The sequence below is a fragment of the Panthera tigris genome, chromosome F2 (assembly GCF_018350195.1).
Source record: "Panthera tigris isolate Pti1 chromosome F2, P.tigris_Pti1_mat1.1, whole genome shotgun sequence".
NCBI lineage: Eukaryota > Metazoa > Chordata > Mammalia > Carnivora > Felidae > Panthera > Panthera tigris.
Window position 1 is genome coordinate 53,801,655 of NC_056676.1, and position 23,395 is coordinate 53,825,049.

Genomic DNA, 23,395 nt, shown 5'->3' on the forward strand with positions numbered 1-23,395 from the left:
AGAAACATGAATACAAGTTCCATGTAGGGTATTGTCAAACCCACTGTTCATATTCTAATACCGCATAGCTTATTTGGAATAAACAAATGACTGATTAGAAGAATCAAGTGGTGAGATAACCACTTTGATTTCTATTCTGTGCTGATCTTCTGTACAAGCATAAAAATAGATTGGTTCTGTTCCAAAAGTACTAACATTCATCAACTATAGTAAAAGCAACCAAATATAGCACAAATCAATCCAAAGGTAATTAAGACAGCTCAAATTAAAAAAAAAAAAAGAAAAAGAAAAAGAAAAAAGAAATGAACTTAAAAAAAAAAAACGACCCTAACTTCTGACATAATGGAAAATGCTGTCAAAGAGCTTGCTTTATACCTAAAGCATTGAAAGTTGCAATGTGCTCCCACATATCATCTTGTTTGCTGGCGTGTGGTTGCCAGAGTAGGGCATCAACATCATGGCGTAAACAGAAGCAGGGCATTTCTTTAGGATCCACTATGACAGAGAAAAGGTACTGGTTGCTTCCAAGATTCACCTAAAATAGTGACAAAGAATAATTTACTCAACAAATTAATAATGATAATGATGATGCCAATAACTGACACACAGCTCTCTATGTCAGCAAGTTTTCTAAACTGTTTATACAGGCAGTTTGATTACCTCTTCAGAAATGCCCCTGGGAGAAATGTGCTACTGTTATATCCATTTTAAAGTTCAGCAAAGTCACTTGCCCAAGGTCAGCCTGGTAGTAAGTTGTGGAGCTGAGACTGAACCCAGCATCTATGTTCCTAACCACTACACTATACTGCCTCTTAATTCTTAGTATCCTAGTTTAAAACACAATATAAAACACTCATTTATAGGCAGAATACTTTTTAAACCACAGAATTACAAATATGAAGTTTACAAATGGGAACTTGTAACAATTACTAAGTACAATGATAGCTAAGATTTATGAGCATGTGCTATATATACAAGGCATGTTATAAATATTAATTTCAACAATCAACACGCTTGTTATTATCTGCACTTAAGAGATAAAAGAACATGGAGAGTTTGAGAACTTGTTCTAGGATACAAAGAAAAACCACAAAGCTGAGATTCAAACTCAAATCTGTTTACAAATTATTTAAGTTGATGTACTGTTTAATTTCAGTATCAATGTCAAGAATGTTTATTATGCTAATAATATTTACTGCAATACTCATGACTAAAGGAATTCATTTTTAATACAAAACCATCGGATTGAGATTTATATTTGAATTCTACCTATAGGAATACTTCTTTTAATGAAAATAGGTTGAAATGATATTCTGTATAGAAATGTTATCATCAGTTAAAAATGCCTAAATACCACACCAACAAAATAACATCAAATGTAGAAAACATGCATAGTACTTGATAAATATTGAACTGCTTTCATGAGTTTCAGGGAAGACTGGAGAATAAAATGTTGGGTTCCAATGAGAGAGACCTGACCTGTATTCAGTAGGGAAAACTGTGAAGTGGCTCTCCAGGAAGAGGATTTATTGGTACAGCTGAGCAGGCACAGGCTCCTGGTCACAGGAGAATTCTGTGACAGAGCAACCCAATTTCTGTTGCCCCAGCAGTGCCTGGGGATAGAACTTTTGTCTTCCTCAGAAGGGGAAGAGGATGGCAGACAGTGTTCACAGACTATACATGTTTTTTATGTAAATACACCTACAACGATGTTTACTGTAGCTTTGTTTATAAAACATTGAAACACTTAAAACGGGTACATTTTTCCTAGGAAAAAAAAAATGGGCCCCCTATTCTGACTTAAATATTTCTTCTCTTCCACTCTCACTTACTTTCTACCTATCTCCATTAGAGTCAAAGTACTACATTTTGTTTATTTTTGGGAGAAAGAGTGAGCACGAGTGGGAGGGAGGGGCAGAGAGAGAGGGAGACAGAGAATCCCGAGCAGGCTCTGCACTGTCAGTGCAGAGTCTGATGTGGGGCTTGAACCCACCAAACTATGAGATTGTGACCTGAGCTGCAATCAAGAGCTGGACCCTCAACCAAAGAAGCCACCCAGGCATCCCAAAATCCCATTAAAATATTTTTCTTTTGTTTGAGAGTGAGTGAATGGGGGAGAGGGGTGAGGGTCAGTGGGGGGGGAGAGAGAGAGAACCCCAAGAAGGCTCAACACTGTCAGCATGGAGCCCAACATGGGGCTTGGACCCATGAACCGTGAGATCATGACCTGAGGCGAAACCAATCAAGAATCGGATGCTTAACCAACTGAGCCAGCTAGGCACCCCCACCCCTGCAAAAGCCCATTTTATAGTAATTATTATTATTTATTTTTAATTGAAGCATAGTTGACATATAATACAATATTAATTTTAGGTATATGACATAGTGACCCAACAATCATATACATTACAAAATGCTCACCATGATTAGTTACAAAAGTCACCAAAGTTGTTATAATTTGATTGACTATATTATTCCCTATGCTGTACTTTTGATCCCTGTGTGTACTTCTTAATCCCCTTCACCTATTTTGTCTATCTTCTAACCCCCATTCCCTCTGTCAATCATCAATTCTCTGTATTTAGGAATCTATTGTTGTTTGTTCATTTGTTTTGTTTTTAGAGATTCCATATATAAGTGAGATCATATATTTGTCTGACTTATTTCACTTAGTATAATGCCATCAAAATGCATCTATGTTGTCACAAATGGCAAGATTTCCTTCTTTTTCATGGATAAAAAGTATCCCATTGTATGTATATACATATTTTTAAAATCCATTGATCCATCAATGTACACATATTGTTCTCCTATGTTGGCTCTTGACTATCATAAATAATGCTACCATAAGCATGGGGGTTAGTGCTTTTTTTTTGATTTTGTGTTTTTATTTCCTTTGAATAAATACCCAGAAATGGAATAACTGGATTATGTGGTTATTTCTATTTCTAATTTTTTGAGGAGCCTCCATTCTTGCATTTTGCATAATGGTTTCACCAATGTACATTCCAACAAGGAGTGCACAAGCGTTCCCTTTTCTCCACATCCTCACCAACACTTCTTACTTCTTTTTCATACTGGCCATTCTCACTGGTGTGAGGTGATGATTCCCTGTGGTTTTGATTTGCACAGGGCTCTGCGCTGGCAGCACAGAGCCTGCTTGGGGTTCTCCTCCTCTCTCTGTCCCTCCCCCACTTATGCTGTATCTCAAAATAAATCAATACACTTAAAAAATAAAATAAAATGGGCTTTGGGAGAACATGCTGTGGTGGTGATTAAGAACATGGGTTTGGAAGCACATCTGAACTGAAATCCCAGTTGCCATTTACTAGCTTCCTAACTTAAATCTCTTCACCTCTTAAGTTTGAGCTTCCTCTTCTATAAAATGGGATCGCATTCCTAATTCTTAAGTAGTGAAGCTTAAATAAGGTAGTTGGTAAAATAATAGAAAATATGTAAATATTGTGTTCTGCCTCTGGGTCCTGGCACACAGTTCCTGAAACTCTTATAATTTCCTAAGCGATAAGAACACTAGGAACATCTTTTGTTGTAATATTTGATCTTTGATCCAGGTTCCTGACACATAGCTGCTAACCCCTTGGTATTTGACTCTAAGTTATAGGAGTGTCTTTTGTTCTAACGAGATGACTCTTGGTGGGCTCCAGGATGGCTTCAGGATAGGGGGTGTTTGCCAGAAAGACCACACCATGATTAGGAGCTTGGAACTTTCAGCTCCACCTCCTAACTTTTAGGATAGGATCATGACTGATCATGCCTGTGTGATGAAACCTTCACAAAAGTCCCAAAAGTACAGGCTTCATAGAGCTTCTGAGTTGCTGAACACATGGAAGTACTAGGAAGATGGCATGTCTGGTGAGGAAATGGAGGTTTTGTGCACCTTCCTCTATAGTTTGCATCATGCATCTCTTTCATCTGGATGTTCATTATTATCCTTTATTGTATTTTTTATAATAAACTGGTCAATGTGCATTTTGTTAACTGTCTTGGCAAACTATAGAACCCAAGGAGAGGGTTGTTGAAACCCTGATGTATGGCCAGTCACAGGTATAGATGAACCTGGGATTTGGACTGGCAGCTGAAGTGGGAGTTTGGGAGAGTCTTGTGGGAGTAAGGCCTTAGCCTGTGGGATGTGCCACTACCTGCAAGTAGATTGTGTAGGATATCCTACTAGTCTCAGAAAACTACTTGATGTGTGGAAAACCCACACATCTGGTATCAGTAATGTTCTGTGTGGTAGCATTGTGAGAGTAAAGGAGAAACACAGGTAATTGTTTTTCCTTATACAGTTGTAGATGCATATCAACCCAATACTTAATGCATAGTAAGAAAAGTGTAAATTTTAGCAATTCATTCTATGTACAGAATGCTTGAATTTGGAATTCAATAATAGGCTTTGGAATTAAAGTTTCAGGTCATTAACTTTTCAGTCTGGCCTCGTAAAAATACTTTGTTTCTGAACAGACAATCTTTTTCTTGATACTCATTTTTAATTTAATTTGGTAATAGCAGTTATTAGAGGTTCTTTAAATGTCTTTGACATTTAATCTTCAAAAGTCTTTATTTGCTAAGTGTTCTACAAAGAAAAAAAAGTATCAATTGACTACTTGAAATGCATTTCAAAATTTTCTCTAGAGAATATTTTACTAATTGTAGTTTTCACTAGTACTTTAAAGATAAATACAATCTTTTCTTTAATAAACATGAAAATAGAAGGAATGTGGAATTGTATTTTATTGGCCAGTTTATGGGTTTAGGATTTTTTTTAAGGCAATAAATTTGGCATTAGCAAAGAATGAGTTTTCCAAATTAGTAAATTGTCTAGTATAAATGAGTTCTTCTCATTTAAGTGCTAAGACTATGTTTCAAGCCTTTTTTAAATGAAATCTTGCTAAAATTTATTATTTGCACATCTTATATAGAACATTCTGAACAGAAAGTAACATTTTATTGATGGTTGAATGTCATCAGGGTAAACATTAATGTATATGTCTATGATAATACCCTTAGAGACATCTGAAGTGAGTAGAGCTCTTTAACACTACACTAAGTAATCTCAGCCTTCTCCATTTTAAAAACGTATTTTCTGGTTATGCGTGGTTTGTTTTTGTTCCTTCCTTCCACTCCTAATAAGCTATTGGGGGCCACTTCTTTTGTCAGCATTTGCCCAAAGCAGCCATCCTTTCCTTCTTTCTTATTTGCTGTCCCATTTTGGTCTTGGATACCAAATTGTGACCTTGGGCTTTGTGGTACCTGTTCCTGACTATCCAGGGAAACTTACAGCATCTTACTCTTGACTCTTACAGGTAATTTGCCCATGCCAGGTAAATGGATGTTTCACTTTCCCCGTTTTGTCTGCTTCAAATATTTTTGTTTTTCTGCATTTTCTTATGCTGATGCTTTTTTTTCTATAGGATCATACAAAAGTGCACTTGATTTTAAGTGTACTTTTTTAGTTATCACACTTCATTTTCATTTACTTAATTCACTTAGCAAAACTAGTTACTTTAGTTTGTAATCTTAATACTGATTTGTTTTGCTTTTGGGTAAAATTATGTAGTGTGGATTTTTAGAGTTTGCAGGGAACAGAGAAAACCTCTGGAATTATCTTGAGGTGGATGTTTAACATGAACATATGTCAAGATCATAGGGAACAGTGGAAACAATCAGATCTCATGAAGAACTGGGTCATTCTACAAACAAATGCACTGGCAAGTCAGGTCTCAAGGAGAAGTATAATGTTGTTTAGAAAATAGTACCTAGTTTTGATGAACATGTAATCTACTTATCTCTTGAGAACCAAATGTCCCTTGTTCTGTACTTCACTGTGGTGTCATTGTGATCATATCACCATCTTCTTTCCTTCTGCTACTCATACCTGTATCCACCTCAGTCACTTACTTTCTACCTCCTACCATGGTTTCTACTTACTTTATTCTCTCTGGGTATGTCTTTTGCCCTTCTGTTGGCTGAATAATTGTGTTTATTGTTCATTTTGGCATTTAGACTTCCCAAACAAGATTATTTTATTGTTTTGGCCAGCCAGCATCCAGTATGGGAAGCACCTGTTCAAGAAAACACTTTAATCTTGGATAAAAGATGGTTGCCTCTGAGATGCCCACCCTTGATTTTTTTTTTTTTAGCATAGGTCAGAGGAATGGAGTTTTACAGTACACAATTTGCCTACTTGTGTATATGGAACCTCTTGTGAATACTGAACCATCACTAATTTACTGATTATAAGTTTAAGTTCTAGGCTTTTTAGGCATGTTATTGATAGTAAGCAAAGGAATTCCAGATTCTGCCTAGGATGAAGAAAGCTGGAAATAATGTCACTCCAAATGTAACAAGAAAAGGCTGGGTAATTTGTAGAATCATTACTTTTAAAAAATTCATCAGAGAGCTGAGGTTACAAGGAAACCAACTAGCTTGAAATCTGAGGAAAACCAGGTGTCACCAAGGAGATGGGCTAGGAGAACTGTTCCATCTGAGCATAGAAAGAAGAAAGAACTGCATAATTGAGAATTCAACTAACAAATTGCCAAAAGCCTAGTGTGTGACAGCAAGTATAGAATTCTTTGGATTTACAGATTTTCTTATGGTCCTTGACCAGTTCCTAGCAAAAAAGACCAGGAGAAAGGGAGCTGCTCTGAAGGTGCCGAGTTTTAGGAAGGAAGTGTATTCCTCTGTGGAAAAATCAGAATGTCCTTCTTGGATTTTTTGCTGTAAGTGTCAGAAGTCTTAAACCGCTGGGAGAGAGCATTAAATCTTAGCATCCCAAAGGCTCAGAAGACGACCTGTTGCAGATGAGGCGAAAAAAAATTAAAATTTTTAAAAACACCATCTCTGTGCCTGGAGGAGAAATTAAATCATCCTGGGCCTAGACTATTACAAATTTTCTAGAGGAAGGGCAGTAGCACTAAAAAGTCCCAAACCCTGAAACCCAAGAACACATGGCCCAGGACTGAGGCTGAGCCAAGAGTCTGAACCCCTCATCCATGCAACACCCTCCACCCCCCAATCAGGCTGGGAAGCACCAAGTAAGTGACAACAGCAGTCTACCACTAGAGAAGGAGTAAGAGCATAGAGAGACTGTCTCTGAGAGGCAGATGTACAGTGAAAGCCCAAAGCTTAGGGCAGAATAGCAGAGTTGGGGAAAATCTTCCATCAACTCAGCCTCCACCAGAGTGTAACTTAACACTAGGGGAATTTGAAGCGAGGGATGCACTGAGGGTAACCATAACAACAAAACTCAAGGTTAGATCAGCCTTTTTACAACCCTCCTGTCATAACTACCCACACTAATGACCTAGCAGAAGTATGTCCACTCCCAGGCATAAATACTATTTACCTCAGTCTCTACTGTTCTCACATCCAGTATTCAATCAAAAATTGTAAGGCACAAAAAAATGAAGAAAGTAAAAACATCCCACTGTCAAGAAACAAAGCAGACCAGGTAACCAGATTCAGATGATCTATATTTTGGAACTACAAGACAAGGAACTTAAAATAACTATGGGATTTTAAAAAGTTTAATGGAAGAGATGGGTTATGTACATAAATAAATGCAGAATTAGAGCAGAGAGAAACTGCAAAGGGTGAAAAAAAATCCTAGAGGAAAAAAACACAGCAAGAGAAAAAGGCTTCAACAAACTCATCAGTATACTCTATGGAAAAAAGAATTAGTGACCTTGAAAATAGGTTATTAAAAATTAGTAGAACCTAAACCAAAGTGGGGGATGGGGCAGGGATTAAAAACAAAAAACTGAGCATCTAAATGCTGTCAGGCAATATTAAACAGTCTAACACACATCTGATTGGAATCCTAGAAGAGATATGGAACATTCACCAAAATAGACCATATTCTGTCCTATAAAAAATACATTTAAAAAAATAAGAATCATAAACACAATGTTCTCTGAGCATAACAGAATTAAATTAGATATTAGTAGGGGCACTTGGGTGGCTCAGTTGCTTAAGCATCTGACTCTTGATTTTCACTCAGGTCACAATCTCTCAGTTCATGAGTTCAAGCCCCACATCAGACTCTGTACTGACAGTGCAGGGCATGCTTGAGATTCTCTTTCCTTCTCTCTCAGCCCTTCCCCACTCACACATGCTCTCTCAAAATAAATACACATTTTAAAAAATTAGACATTAGTGAAAAAGAAAAATTTGGAAAACCCACAAATAATCTGGAAATTAAACAACATGTTTCTGAATAACCCATGAGTCATAGTGGACCTAACAAAGGAGATTAGGAAATTTTGTACTGAATGAAAATGAAGCATAGTACATGTGAGATGCAACTAAAACAATGTTTAGAGGGAATTTTATAGCATTACAGGTTATATTAGAAAAGAAAAAATGTCTCAATAGTTTAAGCTTCCACCTTAAACTAGGAAAAGAAGAGCAAACAAAAGCTAAAGGAGATAGGCAGTACAAAATTTATAAAGGCTAAGAGCAGAAATCAGTGAAATTGAAAATAATTAAGAAAAGCAATGAAACCAAAAGCTGGTCCTTTGAGAAGATCAAGGTAAGTCTCTTGCCAGAATAACCCAAGGAAAAAGAAGACAGAAATTACCAATATCAGGAATAAAAATGTATATAAAGGTCCAAGACACTAAGTTGTAATAATGAAGTAGTATGAGCAACTCTTTCATATATTTGATAATTTAAGTTAAATTCCTTGAAAGACAAGCATTACATTTCACTCAAGGAGAAATAGATAACCTCAGTAGTCCTGTATCTGTTAACAGGATTGAATTTATTGTTAAAAACCTTCCAACAAAGAAATCTCCAGACCTAGAATGCTTCACTGGTGTGTTTTACCAAACAAAGAAACAATATCAAACTGTTCCAGGAAACAAAAGAAAGGAACAACTCTCAACTTATTTTATGAGGCCAGCATTACTCTGAGAGCCAAAGATATGACAAGAAAAGAAAAGAGAAACCATTATTCCTGATGAATGTAATGCAAAAAATCTCAGTAAAATATTAGTAAATCAAATCCAGTAATAAGTAAAAAGAATAATACATCATGACCAAATATAGTGTATCTTGGGAATTCAGGGCTGATTCAGCACTCAAATTATCAATCAGTGAAATTCAGCATTATCAACAGACCGAAGAAAAATACTTTAGCCTCCATTTATGATAAAAATGCTTGGCAAACTAGAAATTAAAGGCAACTGCCTCCCTGAGGAACCTAGAATTAACACTGTACTTTATGGTAAAAGACCAAATGCTCCTCCCCACTAAGACTGCTAACAGGAAAGGGTATTTGCCCTCATTACTCCTAGTCAGTATCATGCTGGAAATCCAAGGTATTGAAGTAAGGCAAGAAAAAGTAGGAAAAAGCATACAATGGAATATTACTCAGTGATCAAAAAGAATTGAAATGTTGCCATCTGCAACAATGTGGATGGAACTGAGTGTATTATGCTAAGTGAAATAAGTCAATCAGAGAAAGACAAATATATGATTTCACTCATATGTGGAATTTAAGAAACAAAACAAATGAACACAGGGGAAGGGAAGAAAAAATAAAAGAGAGGAAGGCAAACCATAAGAGACTCCTAAATACAGAAAACAAATTGAGGTTGCTAGAGGAATACTGAGTAGGGAGGATGGGCTAAATGGGTGATGGGCATTAGGGAAGGCACTTGGGATGAGCACTGGGTGTTGTATGTAAGTGATGGATCACTAAATTTTTCTCCTGATACAATTATTACACTATATGTTAACTAAATTAGACTTAAATAAAATATTGAAAAGCATAAATAATTATCAAGAGATTCTAATACTATCATGAGAAAGTGAAACCAGACTTTTTTAGGTGTTATCCTAAATCACTGTTTATACACAATTCCTTTAGCTACTCTTAGTTTGCAACCTTTGAATAGAATTATAAGCCTATTTTCCTATCATGGCCACTGACCAACTGAGGGATCAAACATCTTTTAGTGACATTTTTTTTTTTTTTAGTGGCATGATCTACTTACCTATGGGGAATACTAGGCAGGCTGGAATTTATTAAGTGAATATTATACAATCTCTTACTACACAGAGAAGAATTCTAAATTATTTACTTCATCTAAAGGGTATGTTTTGTCTTACAGTACACTATTATTTGCAGTTAGTATCATCAGACTAGTTAATCTTGATTTTAAAACTTCCAGAAACTTGGTTTTGAGTATATTTAAAGCATCCAAAGCTTATTTCAAGAATAACTGGTTCACTTTTTATGGGCAGATCTACAAACTACTAAAATATATGCATTATAGGAAAGTATAAAATTGAAAGTGATGGGCATACAGTTAGAATTATAGATAAAATATAATTTATTTGACAATACAATGACAAACAGAATAATGAATTTTGCATTTCTTATTTTTGAAATGGTGCAAGATTTTAGAAATTTGTCTCTAAATTAAATATGCCAGATTAACACAGAGTCAAGTTTTTTTAATAGCTATTCACAAATTTCTCAGGCATAAAATTTTTTAAATGCTTTATGATTTCCATGAAGATCACTCTAAAGTTGCCGTGTTTTTCCCCATTAATGTTGCTCATTTCATTTGTTTAATTTGGGATGACTATAATATTTAAGGCAGAATGTATAGAAGATGCCTAGAATGGTAATAAAGGATATTTGCATTTACTAAGGTCTTTCTAAGTGCCAACCCCTGTGTAGGTGGCTTGAAATATATTTTACTCATTATAATAATTGTGAAATAAGTACTATTATCATCATCATATTTATAGAATAAGATAGGGGCTAAATATCTTACCCAGAGTCATCTCAAAGAACATAAAAGGAAATGAGGTAAGTTCTACAGGAAAGATGTAAATTATTGATGCATCATTTATTTTTATTAACACTGGAGAAAGTTCTCTTTGAATATGGCATACAGTACAGCATAGCTCGTTTTATTGTGCTTCACAGATGCAGCTTTTTTTGTTTTTACAACGCAAAGTTTGTGGCAACCCTGTGCTGAGCAAGTCTATTGGCGCCATTTTTCCAACAGCATTTGCTCAGTGTCTCTTAGTCACATTTTGGTAATTCTTAACAATATTTCAAACTTTTTTATTATTGCTGTATTTGTTATCGTCATCTGTGATTGGTGATCTTTGATGTTAACTATTGTAATTGTTTTGGGTGCCACAAACCTCACCCATACAAGATGAACTTAATTAATAGGAAGGCATCTTAAAGGCTGAGAAAGGCCAAAAGCTAGGCCTCTTGCCCCAAATGGTTAGCCAAGTTGTGAATGCAAAGGAAAAGCTCTTGAAGGAAATTAAAAGTGGTACTCAAGTGAACATACCAGTGATAAGAAAGCAAAGCAACCTTAACTGATAGAAAATTTTAGTGGTATGGATAGAAGATGAAACCGGCCTCAGCATTCCCTGAAGCCAAAGCCTAGGGAGACTCTTAACTCTCTGCAATTCTTTGAAGGCTGAGAGAGGTAAAGAAGCTGTAGAAGAAAAGTCTGAAGGTAGCAGAGCTTGGTTCATGAGGTTGTTTCATAGGTACCTTAGTCGTCTGTGTGCTTTCTTTAGAAAAATGTCTGTTCAGGTCCTCTGCCCATTTTTTAAAACATTAGTTTTTTGGTGTTGGGTTCTAGGAGCTCTTTATATATTTTGGATATCAATCCCTTATTGGATATATCATTTACAAATATCTTCTCCAACTCCGTAAGTGACCTTTCATTTCGCTGATGATTTCCTTTGCCATGCAAAAGATTTTTAGTTTGATGTACTCCCAATTGTTTACTTTTGCTATTGTTTCTCTTGCCTGAGGAGACAGATTGAGAAAAATATTGCTAAGGCTGATACATAGCCTTTATTGCCTATGTTTTCTTTTGGGAATTAAATGGCTTCAGATCTTATATTTACATGTTTAATTCATTTTGAGTTTTTTGTGTATGGTGTAAAAAAAATGGCCTAGTTTCATTCTTTTACAATGTAGTTTTCCCAGCACCATTTATTAATTTTCCCCATTGTATAGAGAATATACATATTCCCTATTTGTCATATAATTTGTCATGTATTAATTGACAAGATCAGCTTGGGTTTATTTCTGGACTCTCTATTCTGTTGTACTAATTTATGTATCTATTTTTGTGCCAGTACCATACTGTTTTGATTACTATGGCTTTGTGTAGTATAGTTTGAAATCTGGGATTGTGACACCTCTAGCTTTGTTCTTTCTCAAGAATACCTTGGCTATTAGTAGTATTTTGTGAATCATACAAGTTTCAGGATTTTTTTGTTCTAGTTCTGTAAGAAAAATGCTATTGGTACTTTGATAAGCATTTCACTGAATATCTAGATTACTTTGAGTATTATGGACATTTTAACAATCTAAATTCTTCCAATCTATAAGCATGGTGTGTATTTCCATTTCTTTGTGTTTTCTTCCATTTCTTTCATCAGTGTTCTATAGTTTTTAGAGTACAGGTCTTTCACCTCTTTACATTTATTCCTAGGTATTTTATTATTTTGGTGACAGTTTTACCTTTTTTTTTTAATTGAAGTACAGTTTAACATCTAATGTTCTATTAGCTTGAGGTGAACAACATAGTGACTTGACAAGTCTTTATGTTATGCTATGTCTTCCACAAGTGTGGCTACCACCTGTCACCGTACAGTGTTATTACAATACCATGGACTATACTCCTTATACCTGTACCTTCCATCCCCATGATTTATTCTTTTCATAACTAGACCTGTTTCTTCCACTCCCTTTCACCTATTTTGGCCACCCCTCCCCTTTTCACCAGTTTGTTCTCTGTATTTACAGATCTGGTTTTGCTTTTTACTTATTATATATTATATATTCTACATATAAACGAAATCGTATGGTATGTTTTTCTCTGTCCGACTTACTTCACATACCCTCTACGAATGTCCATCCACATTGTCAAAAAATGGCAAAATTTCATTTTTTTAATTTTTTAAGTTTATTTAGAGAAAGAGCAAGCAAAGGAGTGATGGCAGAGAGAAGAGGAGAGCGAGAATCCCAAGCAGGCTCCACACTGTCAGTGCAGAGCCTGATGCAGGACTTGAATTCATGAACCATGAAATCATGATCTGAGACAAGGTTGGATGCTCAACTGAGCCACCTAGGCACCTTTTTAAATTTTTTTTTTTATTTTAGAGACCACGAGTGGGGAAAGAGGGGAAAAGGGAGAGGAAGAGAATCTTAAGCAGACTACATGTTCAGCACGAAGTTCAATTTCACAATCTTGGAATCATGACCTGAGCCGAAATCAAGAGGTGGACACTCAGCCAACTGAGCCACTCAGGTACCCCCAAGATTTCAAGATTTCACCCTTTTCTATAGCTGAGAAATATTCCAGTGTGTGTGTGTGTGTGTGTATTCACATACCACATCTTCTTTGCCCATTCTTCTATCGATGGACACTTGGGTTGCTTTCGTAGGTTGGCTATTGTAAAAAATAATGCAATGAACACAGCAGTGCATTTATCTTTTTGAATTAGTGTTTTTGCTTTCTCTGGGTAAATATCAGTAGCGGAATTACTAACTTTTACTTCTTCCTTATCAATTTGGATGACTTTTTCTTTATTTTTCTTGTCTGACTGCTGCAGCTAGAATTCTCAGTACTATGCTGAATAAAAGTGGCAAGAGTGGGCATCCTTGTCTTATTCCTGATCTTAAAGGAAAATTTTCAGTTTGAGTATGTTAGCTGTGGCCCTGTCATATATGACATTTACTCTGTTATGTTCCCTCTATACCTAACTTCATTGAAATTTTTTATCATGAATGGATGCTAAATTTTGTCAACGGCTTTTTCTGCATCTATTAAGATGATCTTATCATTTTTATTCTTCATTTTGTTGATATGGTTTATCTCATGTTGACAGATTTGTAGATAATAAGCCATTCTTGCATTTCTGGAATAAATCCCACTTGATCATGGTGAATGATCCTTTTAAGGCATTGTTCAATTTGATTTGCTAATATTTTGTTGAGGATTTTTGCATCTATATTCATCAGAGATAATGGTCTAATTTTCTTTAAGTGTCTTTGCCTGGTTTTGGTTTCAGGGTAATGTTAGCCTTATGGAATGAAATTTGTAAACATTCCTTCCTCTTCTATAACTTGGAAGTTTGCGAAGAGTAGGTATTACTTTTTCTTTAAATTTTTGGTAGATTTTACCTTTTGAAGCCATCCATTCCTGGACTTTGGTTTTTTGGGAGTTTTTTGATTGATTAATGATTCAATTTCGCTACTAGTTATTAGTCTGTTCAGATTTTTTTCTTTCTGATTCAATCTTGGAAGATTGTATATTTCTAAGAATTTACCCATTTGCTAGGTTATTCAATTTGTTGGCAAATAATTTTTTGCCATCGTCTCAGTCCTTTCTATTTCTGTGGTGTCAGTTTTAACTTCTCTTTAATTTCTGATTATTTATTTGAGTCCTCTTTTTTTTCCTTGATGATTTTGGCTAAGGGTTATCAATTTTATCTTTTCAAAGAACGAGCTTTTGGTTTCATTGGTCTTTTTTTTATTCTCTATTTTAATTGCTTCTGCTGTATTCTTCATTACTTTCCTTCTACTAACTTTGGGCTTTTTCTTTTTCTTGTTCTTTCAGTTGTAAGGTGAGATTGTTTGATATTTTTCTTGTTTCTTGAGATAGGCCTGTGTCACTATAAACATCTCCCTTAGAACGGCTTTTCCTGCATCCCAAAGATTTTGAACCATTGTGTTTCTATTTTCATTTCACACAAAGTACTTATTAATTCAAAGGGGAAGATGATAACTTGGGAGCAGGGAAACCAGGTGAATACCACCCAATTAAATTTTATGCCATAATAGTATGGAAAATTGCCATGAAGTTCTCCTTCATGTTAGACACTAAAAAGGAAATGCCATTTATGTGGTATTCCTGGCAAAAATGTAGCCAGTCAATCTGATCTTGAGGAAATATTGGAGATAGTCCATAAAAGGTACAAAATAAAGTCAACAACATAAAGACTGGGTAACTGGATGTTCCAAATTAAAGGAAACTAAACAGACATCACAACTAAGTGCAATAGGTTTCCAAATCAGGGGAAAAAAATTGCTATGAACTATGTTAGACAAAAGTATTATATCAAAGTTAAATTTCCTGACTTGTATTGTGCTTATATAAGAAAATGCCTTCATCTTCAGTGCACATGTGAGATATTAGGGATGAAGGGACATGGCATGTGCAACTGTTCCTAAATATTTTAGCAAAACGGAGGTAGAAAAACAAAGAAAAAATAAATGTGACAAAATGTTAATAAGTGCTAAAATCTAAGTGAAGGATATTTTTATGGGTTAAGCTGTATCCCTCCCAAAGTCATATGTTTAAGTCCTAACCCCACAGTACCTCAGAATGTGATGTATTTGGAGACAGAACCTTTAAAAGGGTAGTTAAACTGAGTCATTAGGGTGCGTTTTAATCCAATATGACTGGTGTTATAAGATATTAGGAAACAAACACATGCAGGGGGAGGACCATGTGAAGACTAAGGAAGACAGCTATCTACAAGCCCAGGAGAGAGGCTTCAGAACAATCAAAACACGCTAACACCAAGATCTCTGACTTCTAGCCTCAGAATTGAGAGACTATAAATTTCCATTGTTTAAGTCACCCAGTCTGTGGTACTTTGTTATGGCGGCCATAGTAGCAAAATTGTATAGCTTAAATTTTTTTGCACTATATCAAATTTGACCAAGTATTAGAAATTGATACCCCAGGGAATGTAAGAACGTAAAGGGACCCTGAGACCAAAAAGCTTGAGAACCATAGGCTTAGATACTTTTTATCTAAATAGTATTTCCTTTCTAAATGTATTTCTAAATACATTCTTTCTAAATGTATTTCCTTCTTCTGAACTTCTGATCTCATCCTTAATATCTTTTGGAAAGAATTAGTGTATCAGATACATGCCTTTTGTACTAGCTTTCATAATTACATTAACTTAAAAGAATTATTTCCTCTTTGCAACTCCTCTGCTTCCAGTCTTGATGGCTTTATTTATCTATAAGTTGCAAATACTTTTTTCAGCTATTTAAATTTTCTGTTTTAAGCAGTATATGATGAATACCATCTCAACTGATCTTAGAAACTCACTGTAATTTTTAAAAATATCCTATCACCTTTTGATTGCTCAAGCCTGTTTAATTTGATCACTACAGATTACTACAAACCACATATGTAATTTTGAATTTTCTAGTAGTCACATTAAAAATAAAAACAGGAAAAAGGAGTCTTAGTAATATATTTATTTAACCAAACATATAAAAACTATTATCTCATAAAAATTCATATAAAAGTTTTAACGTATTTTATATTTTTTATTCTAAGACTTCAAAATCTGGTTGTGTATTTCACACTCATAGTACATCTCAATTCAGAGAAGCTACAATTTCAAATGCTCAATAACTACTAGGTGGCCAGGGGCTAATATTTTGTATAGTACAGATCTAGAGAGAAGCAAAAATAACTCATCAACTGTATTTGAATTCTGACTTGAGTTTTACTCAAGTGACCACATCTTCTTACTTTCCTTTCTCAAATTTAAAATTTAGTATTTCTCTTTTATTGTGCTGCTGCATATATTCATTCACTATTTTATTTTCAAAATGCTAAATTCTAACACTGATTCCCATTTCTTTCAGGGAACTTCTATTTTGAAAAATCTGTCATTTACAATATAGAGTTCTGACCTTTTTCTTACAGTATTGTTTCCTAAAACTATAAGGACATATACTGACCTTTCCATGTACAGCCAAAGTCATGAAAAATGAAATCAAGAGAGAACTTGGAGTAAACACTGCAGAAAGAAGTACAAATTGTTGATAAAGTACTATTTGATTCCTAGAATGGATGTAGCAGTGAACATCTGAAATGTTTCCTTCTTCCAATGACAAGCCAACTGGTACCCCCCTGGGTATACCAAGAAACTACACATTTGACCAGGTAGACCTTGATTTTGATACAATACACTCACAAGCCAATTCTGCCTTTACAAAGATGTACTTATTAATTCGTTGGAGCTATTCCATTTATACCCATTCCACTTATACACAAACAGCAATGTTTATACATTTTTACTTCAGACAATCTTTGCATATTTATGCAAAATGTCTAATAACAGAAAACTGTAAAAAGAAACTTTGGTCTCTGGTCTCAAAGACCAAACTTTGGTCTCAAATTTAACCCAACTGAGACGAAGACAAGATATTTAGGAGATTTAGTTTAAGATGGCAACGTAGAAAGATCCTGAACTCACCTCCTCACATGGACACACTGAATCTATAGCTATGTATGGAACAATCTCCTCTGGGAAAAAACCCATACCAAAGCAGGCAGACATAATCTCACCATAAACTGTACCCCTGTTATGGTCACCTATAATCAGGAGGGAACCTGAAACACTGAGTTACTCCCTGAGGAATGACGGGTTTAACCCCACATCAGGCACCCCACCTTTTGAGACCTGCACTTGAGAGATGAGCCTCCATAACTTCGATGTTTGAAAGCCAAGGGAGCTTGAATTGAGAAACTGTTAGTAAAGGGCCATGGGGCACAGACTCACCAGTCACAGAGGTAGCTGACTGCAAAGTACCCAGATTTTCTGTAAAAGAGGCTCATTTTAACACTCATCTAGAGACACATTGTAATATTCTCAAGGGACAGACACCAGCGGGTGTCATTCTCCATCTGCCTCACTCCAGAGCACTGGTACCTCTCAGAAAGGAGTTGTACCCTCTTCTGGTGCCCCAATTTTTGTGGCTCCCATCCAGGGGAGACCTCTAGGGCACCTGGCTCTAGCAGCTAGTGGGGGTTTATACCTGCAGGTCCCATAAGCCCGTACAGGACAAAGAGTTAACTGGCTACCATCCCCAAGGCCAAAGCACAGAGGCAAAAAACTGCAGTATCCAGTCTTTCTGTAAAAAAGGCCCATTAGCTTATCGTCACTGCTGCAGACCAAGGGGGCAGGTTTCTCATTAAACACATCTAAGAGCTGGTTATAACTCTCTAGAGACCTCAGAAGGTGGGTGCTATCTTTGCACTCTCCTTCTGCTGTGCTCCAGGGCACAGCATTTCCAGAAGAAAGCTTGCCCACACATCTCACACCCCAGTTCTTAATCTGGTGGTCTCAGTTTTTATGGCTGCTACCCAGTGGATGTCCCCCCTAATTGCCTATCCAGTGGAGCTTTTATTTCCAGGTCCCACCTGACACTAAAAACTGGAGATACAGTTCTTGGCCAGCTACCACCATAAGGGCATTGCACTAACAGAATGAAACCTAACCCAAGTCTTTCTGTGAAAAAGGCTTATTTGCTTGGCCTGGAACCTCAGCCCCAGGGACGGACTTTTACTTTAATATACAGGGGCTGAGATACTCTTGGAGACGGAGACCAGCGGGCATTATTGCACTATCCCTCTGCATTCTTCCAGAGTGCCAGGATCCCCCGGAAAGATACTTGTACACTTTCTTGGCACCCTGATTTTTATGGCTGCCACCCAGGGGACACCTCTAGTTTACCTGGTTCTGGCAGACAGTGGGACTTCTGGTTAGGACTATATATTTTGCATACCTTAAAAGCTGTTGCCTGAGGCTTCCAATCAGTCTGAATGTAGGTGCTGACTGAGATCCTCCCCTTAGGGACACTGACAGGTCTTGGTACACCCCTAAATGCTAGGAGCCACTGAAAGTAAAATAGGCTGCTTGGAATATCAAAAAAGTTTGAGAGAAAACCGAGAGGTAGGGAAGAGCTGAACAATAAGGTTCACTTCCTACAAGAGACCATTCCTTCAAGACCTGGAAAGCTGGCTGTTTTACCTAAGGCAGAGTAACCAATACAGAGTGAGGAAAATGAAGAAACAGGAATATGTTGCGAAGAGGAAAGAACAAGATAGGACCTCAGAAAGAGATCTTAATGAAATGGAGGTAAGTGGTTTGTTTACCCAATGAAGAGATCAAAACAGCAGTCATAAAGATATTCACTAAGCACAGAGGTATGGATAAACAAAGGGAAAACCTGGGGAAGGAAGGGAAGGTTCAGGAAGCCCAGAAGGTTGGGCTCCAGAAAGTTTGAAGTAATATGAGCTCAAAAAGACCTACACCAAGACATGTCATGTTTAAAATGTCAAAAGTTAAAGACAAGGATAGAATCTTGAAAGCAGGAAAAGAAAAACAACTTGTTATGTATAAGGGACCGCCACCACCCCACCACAACTATCAGCAGTTTTTTTCAGCAGAAACTTTGCAGGCCAGAAGGCTGTAGCATGATACAATCAAAGTGCTGAAGGAAAAAACACCTCCAACCAAGAATACTCTACCTGGCAAAGATATCATTCAGAATGGCAGGAGAAACAGTTTTCCAGAGAAGCAAAAGGTGAAGGAATTCATCAGTCCTAGACTGGCCCTATAAGAAATGTCAAAGGACTTCTTTAAGCTGAACAAAAAGGATGCCAAATAGTAACAGAAAACCATATGGAAATATAAACCTCACTGGTAAAAGTAAATGCACAACAACTTTCAAAATCTAATGTGAAGATAGCAAGTTAATCACCTAGAAAGGTAGCATAAAAGTTAAATGACAAACGTTGCAAAAACGCAACTACAGTAATTTATTATGGGATACACAAGATAAAAAAATATACATTGTGACATCAAAAACATAAAATGTTTCAGGGAGTAAAAATGTATAGCTTTAAAATGCATTCAGACTTAAGCTGTTATCAACATAAAACAAACGGTTATAAATCTAAGCTTTTAAATATAAACCTCATTGGGGCACCTGGGTGGCTTAGTTGGTTAGGTGTCTGACTCTTGATTTTGGCTCAGGTCATGATCTCACAGTCATGGGACTGAGCCCCATGTCAGGCTCTGTGCTGAGCATACAGCCTCTCTTGGGATTCTCTCTCTGCCCCTCCCCTGCTCGTGCACATGCTCTCTCCCTCTCAAAATAAATAAACTGAAAAAAAATAAATAAATGTAAACCTCATGATAACCGTTAAGCAAAAACCTACAGTAGATACATAAAAGATAAAGGAGTTTAAGCATACCACTATAGAAAATCATCAAATCACAAAGGAAGACAGAGAAGGAATAGAAAAACTACAAAACAGCCAGAAAATTAAGTAGCAAAATGGCAATAAGTACACACCTATCGATAATTAATCTGAATGTAAATAGATTAAATTCTCAATATATAGAGTGACTGAAAGAAAAAAATAAGACCCATCTGTATGCTGCCTAGAAGAGACTCCCTTCAGAAGTAGACACACAAAGTTGGAAGTGAAGAGACCGCAAAAGATATTCCATTCAGTGGAAACCAAAAGAAAGCTGGGGTAAGCTATACTTACATCAGACAACAGACTTGAAGACAAAGACTGTAATAAGAGGCAAATCATTAAATAATGATAAAAAGGTCACTCTAACAAGAGAATATAACATTTGTAAATATTTACGACACCAACACAGGAGCACCTAAATATATAAAGCAAATATACACATTTGCTTTACTGCAGGTAAACTGCAGGGATGAGGTTTACTGCAGGGCTGCAAGGAGGGCTTAATATCTGAAAATTAATGAGATATTCCACATTAACAAAATTAAGAATAAAAATTGTATGATCATGTCAATACATGCAGAAAAAGCATTTGACAAAATTCAACATTTACAAAAACTCTCAAAAAGTGGGTACTGAGGGAATATAACATAATAAAGGCCATATATGACAAGCCCACAGCTAATATCAAACTCAACAGTGAAAAGCTACAAGCTTTTCCTCTAAGATCATCAACAAGAAAAAGATGCCCACTCTTACCACTTTTATTCAACATAGTATTGGAAGTCCTAAGCAGGGCAATTAGGTAGGAAAAAGAAATAAAAAGGCATCCAAATCAGAAAGGAAGAAGTAAAACTGTCACTATTTGCAGATGATGTGACATTATATAGAAAACCCTAAAGACTCTACCAAAAAAATGATTAAAATAATAAATTCAGTAAAGTTGCAGGATATAAAGGTAATACACAAAATGCTGTTGTGTTTCTATATATTAGTTACATACATACAGTATACATACATACTGCTAGAAAGAGAAATCAACAAAACAATCTCATTAACAATTTCATCAAAAAGAATAAAATAGGGATAAATTTAACCAAGAAGGTGAATAACTTCTAAACTGAAAACTGTTAAAACTCCAATGAAAGAAACTGAAGACAAAAATAAATGGGAAGATATTCCACATTTACTTATTGGAAAAAATTGTTAAAATGTCCATATTACCAAAGCAATCTACAGATTCAATAAAACTATCAAAATTCTAAATGGCACTTTTCCAAGAAACAGAACAAAATCCAAAAATTTGTGTGGAACCAGAAAATATCCCAAATAGCCAAAGCAATCTTAAAAAATGTTTCCTAAGTTCAAACTATACTACAAAGCTATAGTAATCAAAATAGTATAGTACTGGTATAAAAATAGACACAGTCCTGGGGCACCTGGGTGGCTCAGACAGTTAAGCATATGACTTTTGATTTTGGCTCAGGTCATGATCTCATGGTTTGTGGGATTGAGCCCTGCATAGTACAGAGCCTGCTTCAGATTCTCTCTCTCCCTCTCTCTCTGCCCCTCCCCTGCTCATTCTCTCCCCCCCCAAAAATAAGTAAATATTTAAAAAAGTAAAAAATAAGAAATAGACACAGAGTCCAAAGGAACAGAGAGCCCAGAAGTAAACCTATCCATACATGGTCAATTTATGATAAAGGAGCCAAGAATATACAATGGGGAAAGGACAGTCTTTTCAACAAATGGTTTTGGGAAAACTGGCTAGCCACATGCAAAAAAAGAAAACTGGACCACTATCTTTACATCATACACAAAAACACACTCAAATGGATTAAAAAGTTGAACATAAGGCCTGAAATTCCTAGAACAAAACAGAGCCCGTGAGCTTCTTGACCTCAGTCTTGGCAATGATATTCTGGAGCAAAAGCAACAGAAGCAAAAGTAACAAGTGGGACTATTTCAAACTAAAAATCTTAACAGCAAAGGAAATGGTCAACAAAATGAAAACGCAACCTACTGAATGGGAAAAAAATATTTGTAAATTATATATCTGGATAAGGGCTTAACATCCAAAATTTATAAAGAACTCCTGTAACTAAATAGCAAAAAATAATGCAATTAAAAAAAATGATTAGAGAAACTAGACAGACCTTTTTCCAAAGAAGACCTAAATATGGTCAACTTGTACATATATGAAAAGGTGCTCAACAACAGTAAGCATCAAGAAACGTAAATCAGGGGTTCCTGGGTGGCTCAGCTGGTTAAGCGTACAACTCTTGATTTTGGGTCAGGTCATGATTTCATGGTCATGAGACCGAGCCCCATGTTGGGCTCCATGATGGGCACGAAACCTGCTTAAGATTCTCTCTCCCTTCCTCTATATCTTATATCTGATGGTGGCTGGGGGATGGATTAAGGGTGTCAAAGGTATAATCTTCCATTTATTATAAATAAGTATAGGGGATTATAATTTATAGCATGATGACTATTAGTTAATACTGTACTTAATATATGAAATTGTTAACAGAGTAGACCTTAAAAGTTCTCATTATATGAGAAAGAATTTATAGGTATGTATGGTGAGAAAATTTAACTAGACTTATTATGGTGGTCATCTTGCAATATATACAAACAGCAAATCATTGGTGTCATCTTGCAATATATACAAACAGCAAATCATTGGAGTTAAACCAGCAATTAACACTGAACTGTGACTAAACAGTTTGAGTATGTGCAAAATGCTGGAAATGTTTTATCAAACATTGTCTCTAAAAACTGTGGTACAATGAGGGATTATATGTACATTTCTTAACTTTCTGATGATAGAACCTACTTATAAGAGAAATCTATCATGCATGCTCTTTAGGAACACATTTTATGAAGAAGTAAGGTCACACAAGTCAGTCAGAAACACCAAAATAAATAAATGAAAAAATTCTTCACAAAAGAAATAGTCAAAGGTAATATCATGAAATAGTCAACAGTCAACAGCAAAAAAACCAGACTAAAAATCCTGTATCTTGCACACCAATTAGTAAAGATCAAGCATAAAAACGAAAGGACAGGTAAAGATGCAGTGAAATAGGTAATAACTGCAAACATTATTAATGAGAATATACAGTGGAAATTGACTTGTCAGAGTCTTAGTCCAGGACTCATTAATTTGACTTCTATAACTCTATTAGATAAAACCCCTGAATACAGAAATGGCTTTACATAAAGAAGGGATTCTTAAAAAATAGCACATAAATAATGCAATTGGAAAAAATTTACTGAAGATACATACT

The 23,395-nt window shown here is 35.9% G+C and overlaps 1 protein-coding gene across 4 annotated transcripts in view; it reads right to left on the bottom strand.

Moving 5' to 3' along the window:
* The window catches only part of NUDCD1 (NudC domain containing 1), a 75,397-nt gene that overhangs the window by 2,493 nt on the left and 49,509 nt on the right, over nt 1-23,395 (bottom strand). For all 4 annotated transcript variants that reach the window (XM_042973067.1, XM_042973068.1, XM_007075841.2 and 1 more), the window contains one exon: nt 376-535. In XM_042973067.1, coding sequence (XP_042829001.1) covers nt 376-535 — 160 coding nt within the window. The remainder of the gene's footprint in view (nt 1-375; nt 536-23,395) is intronic.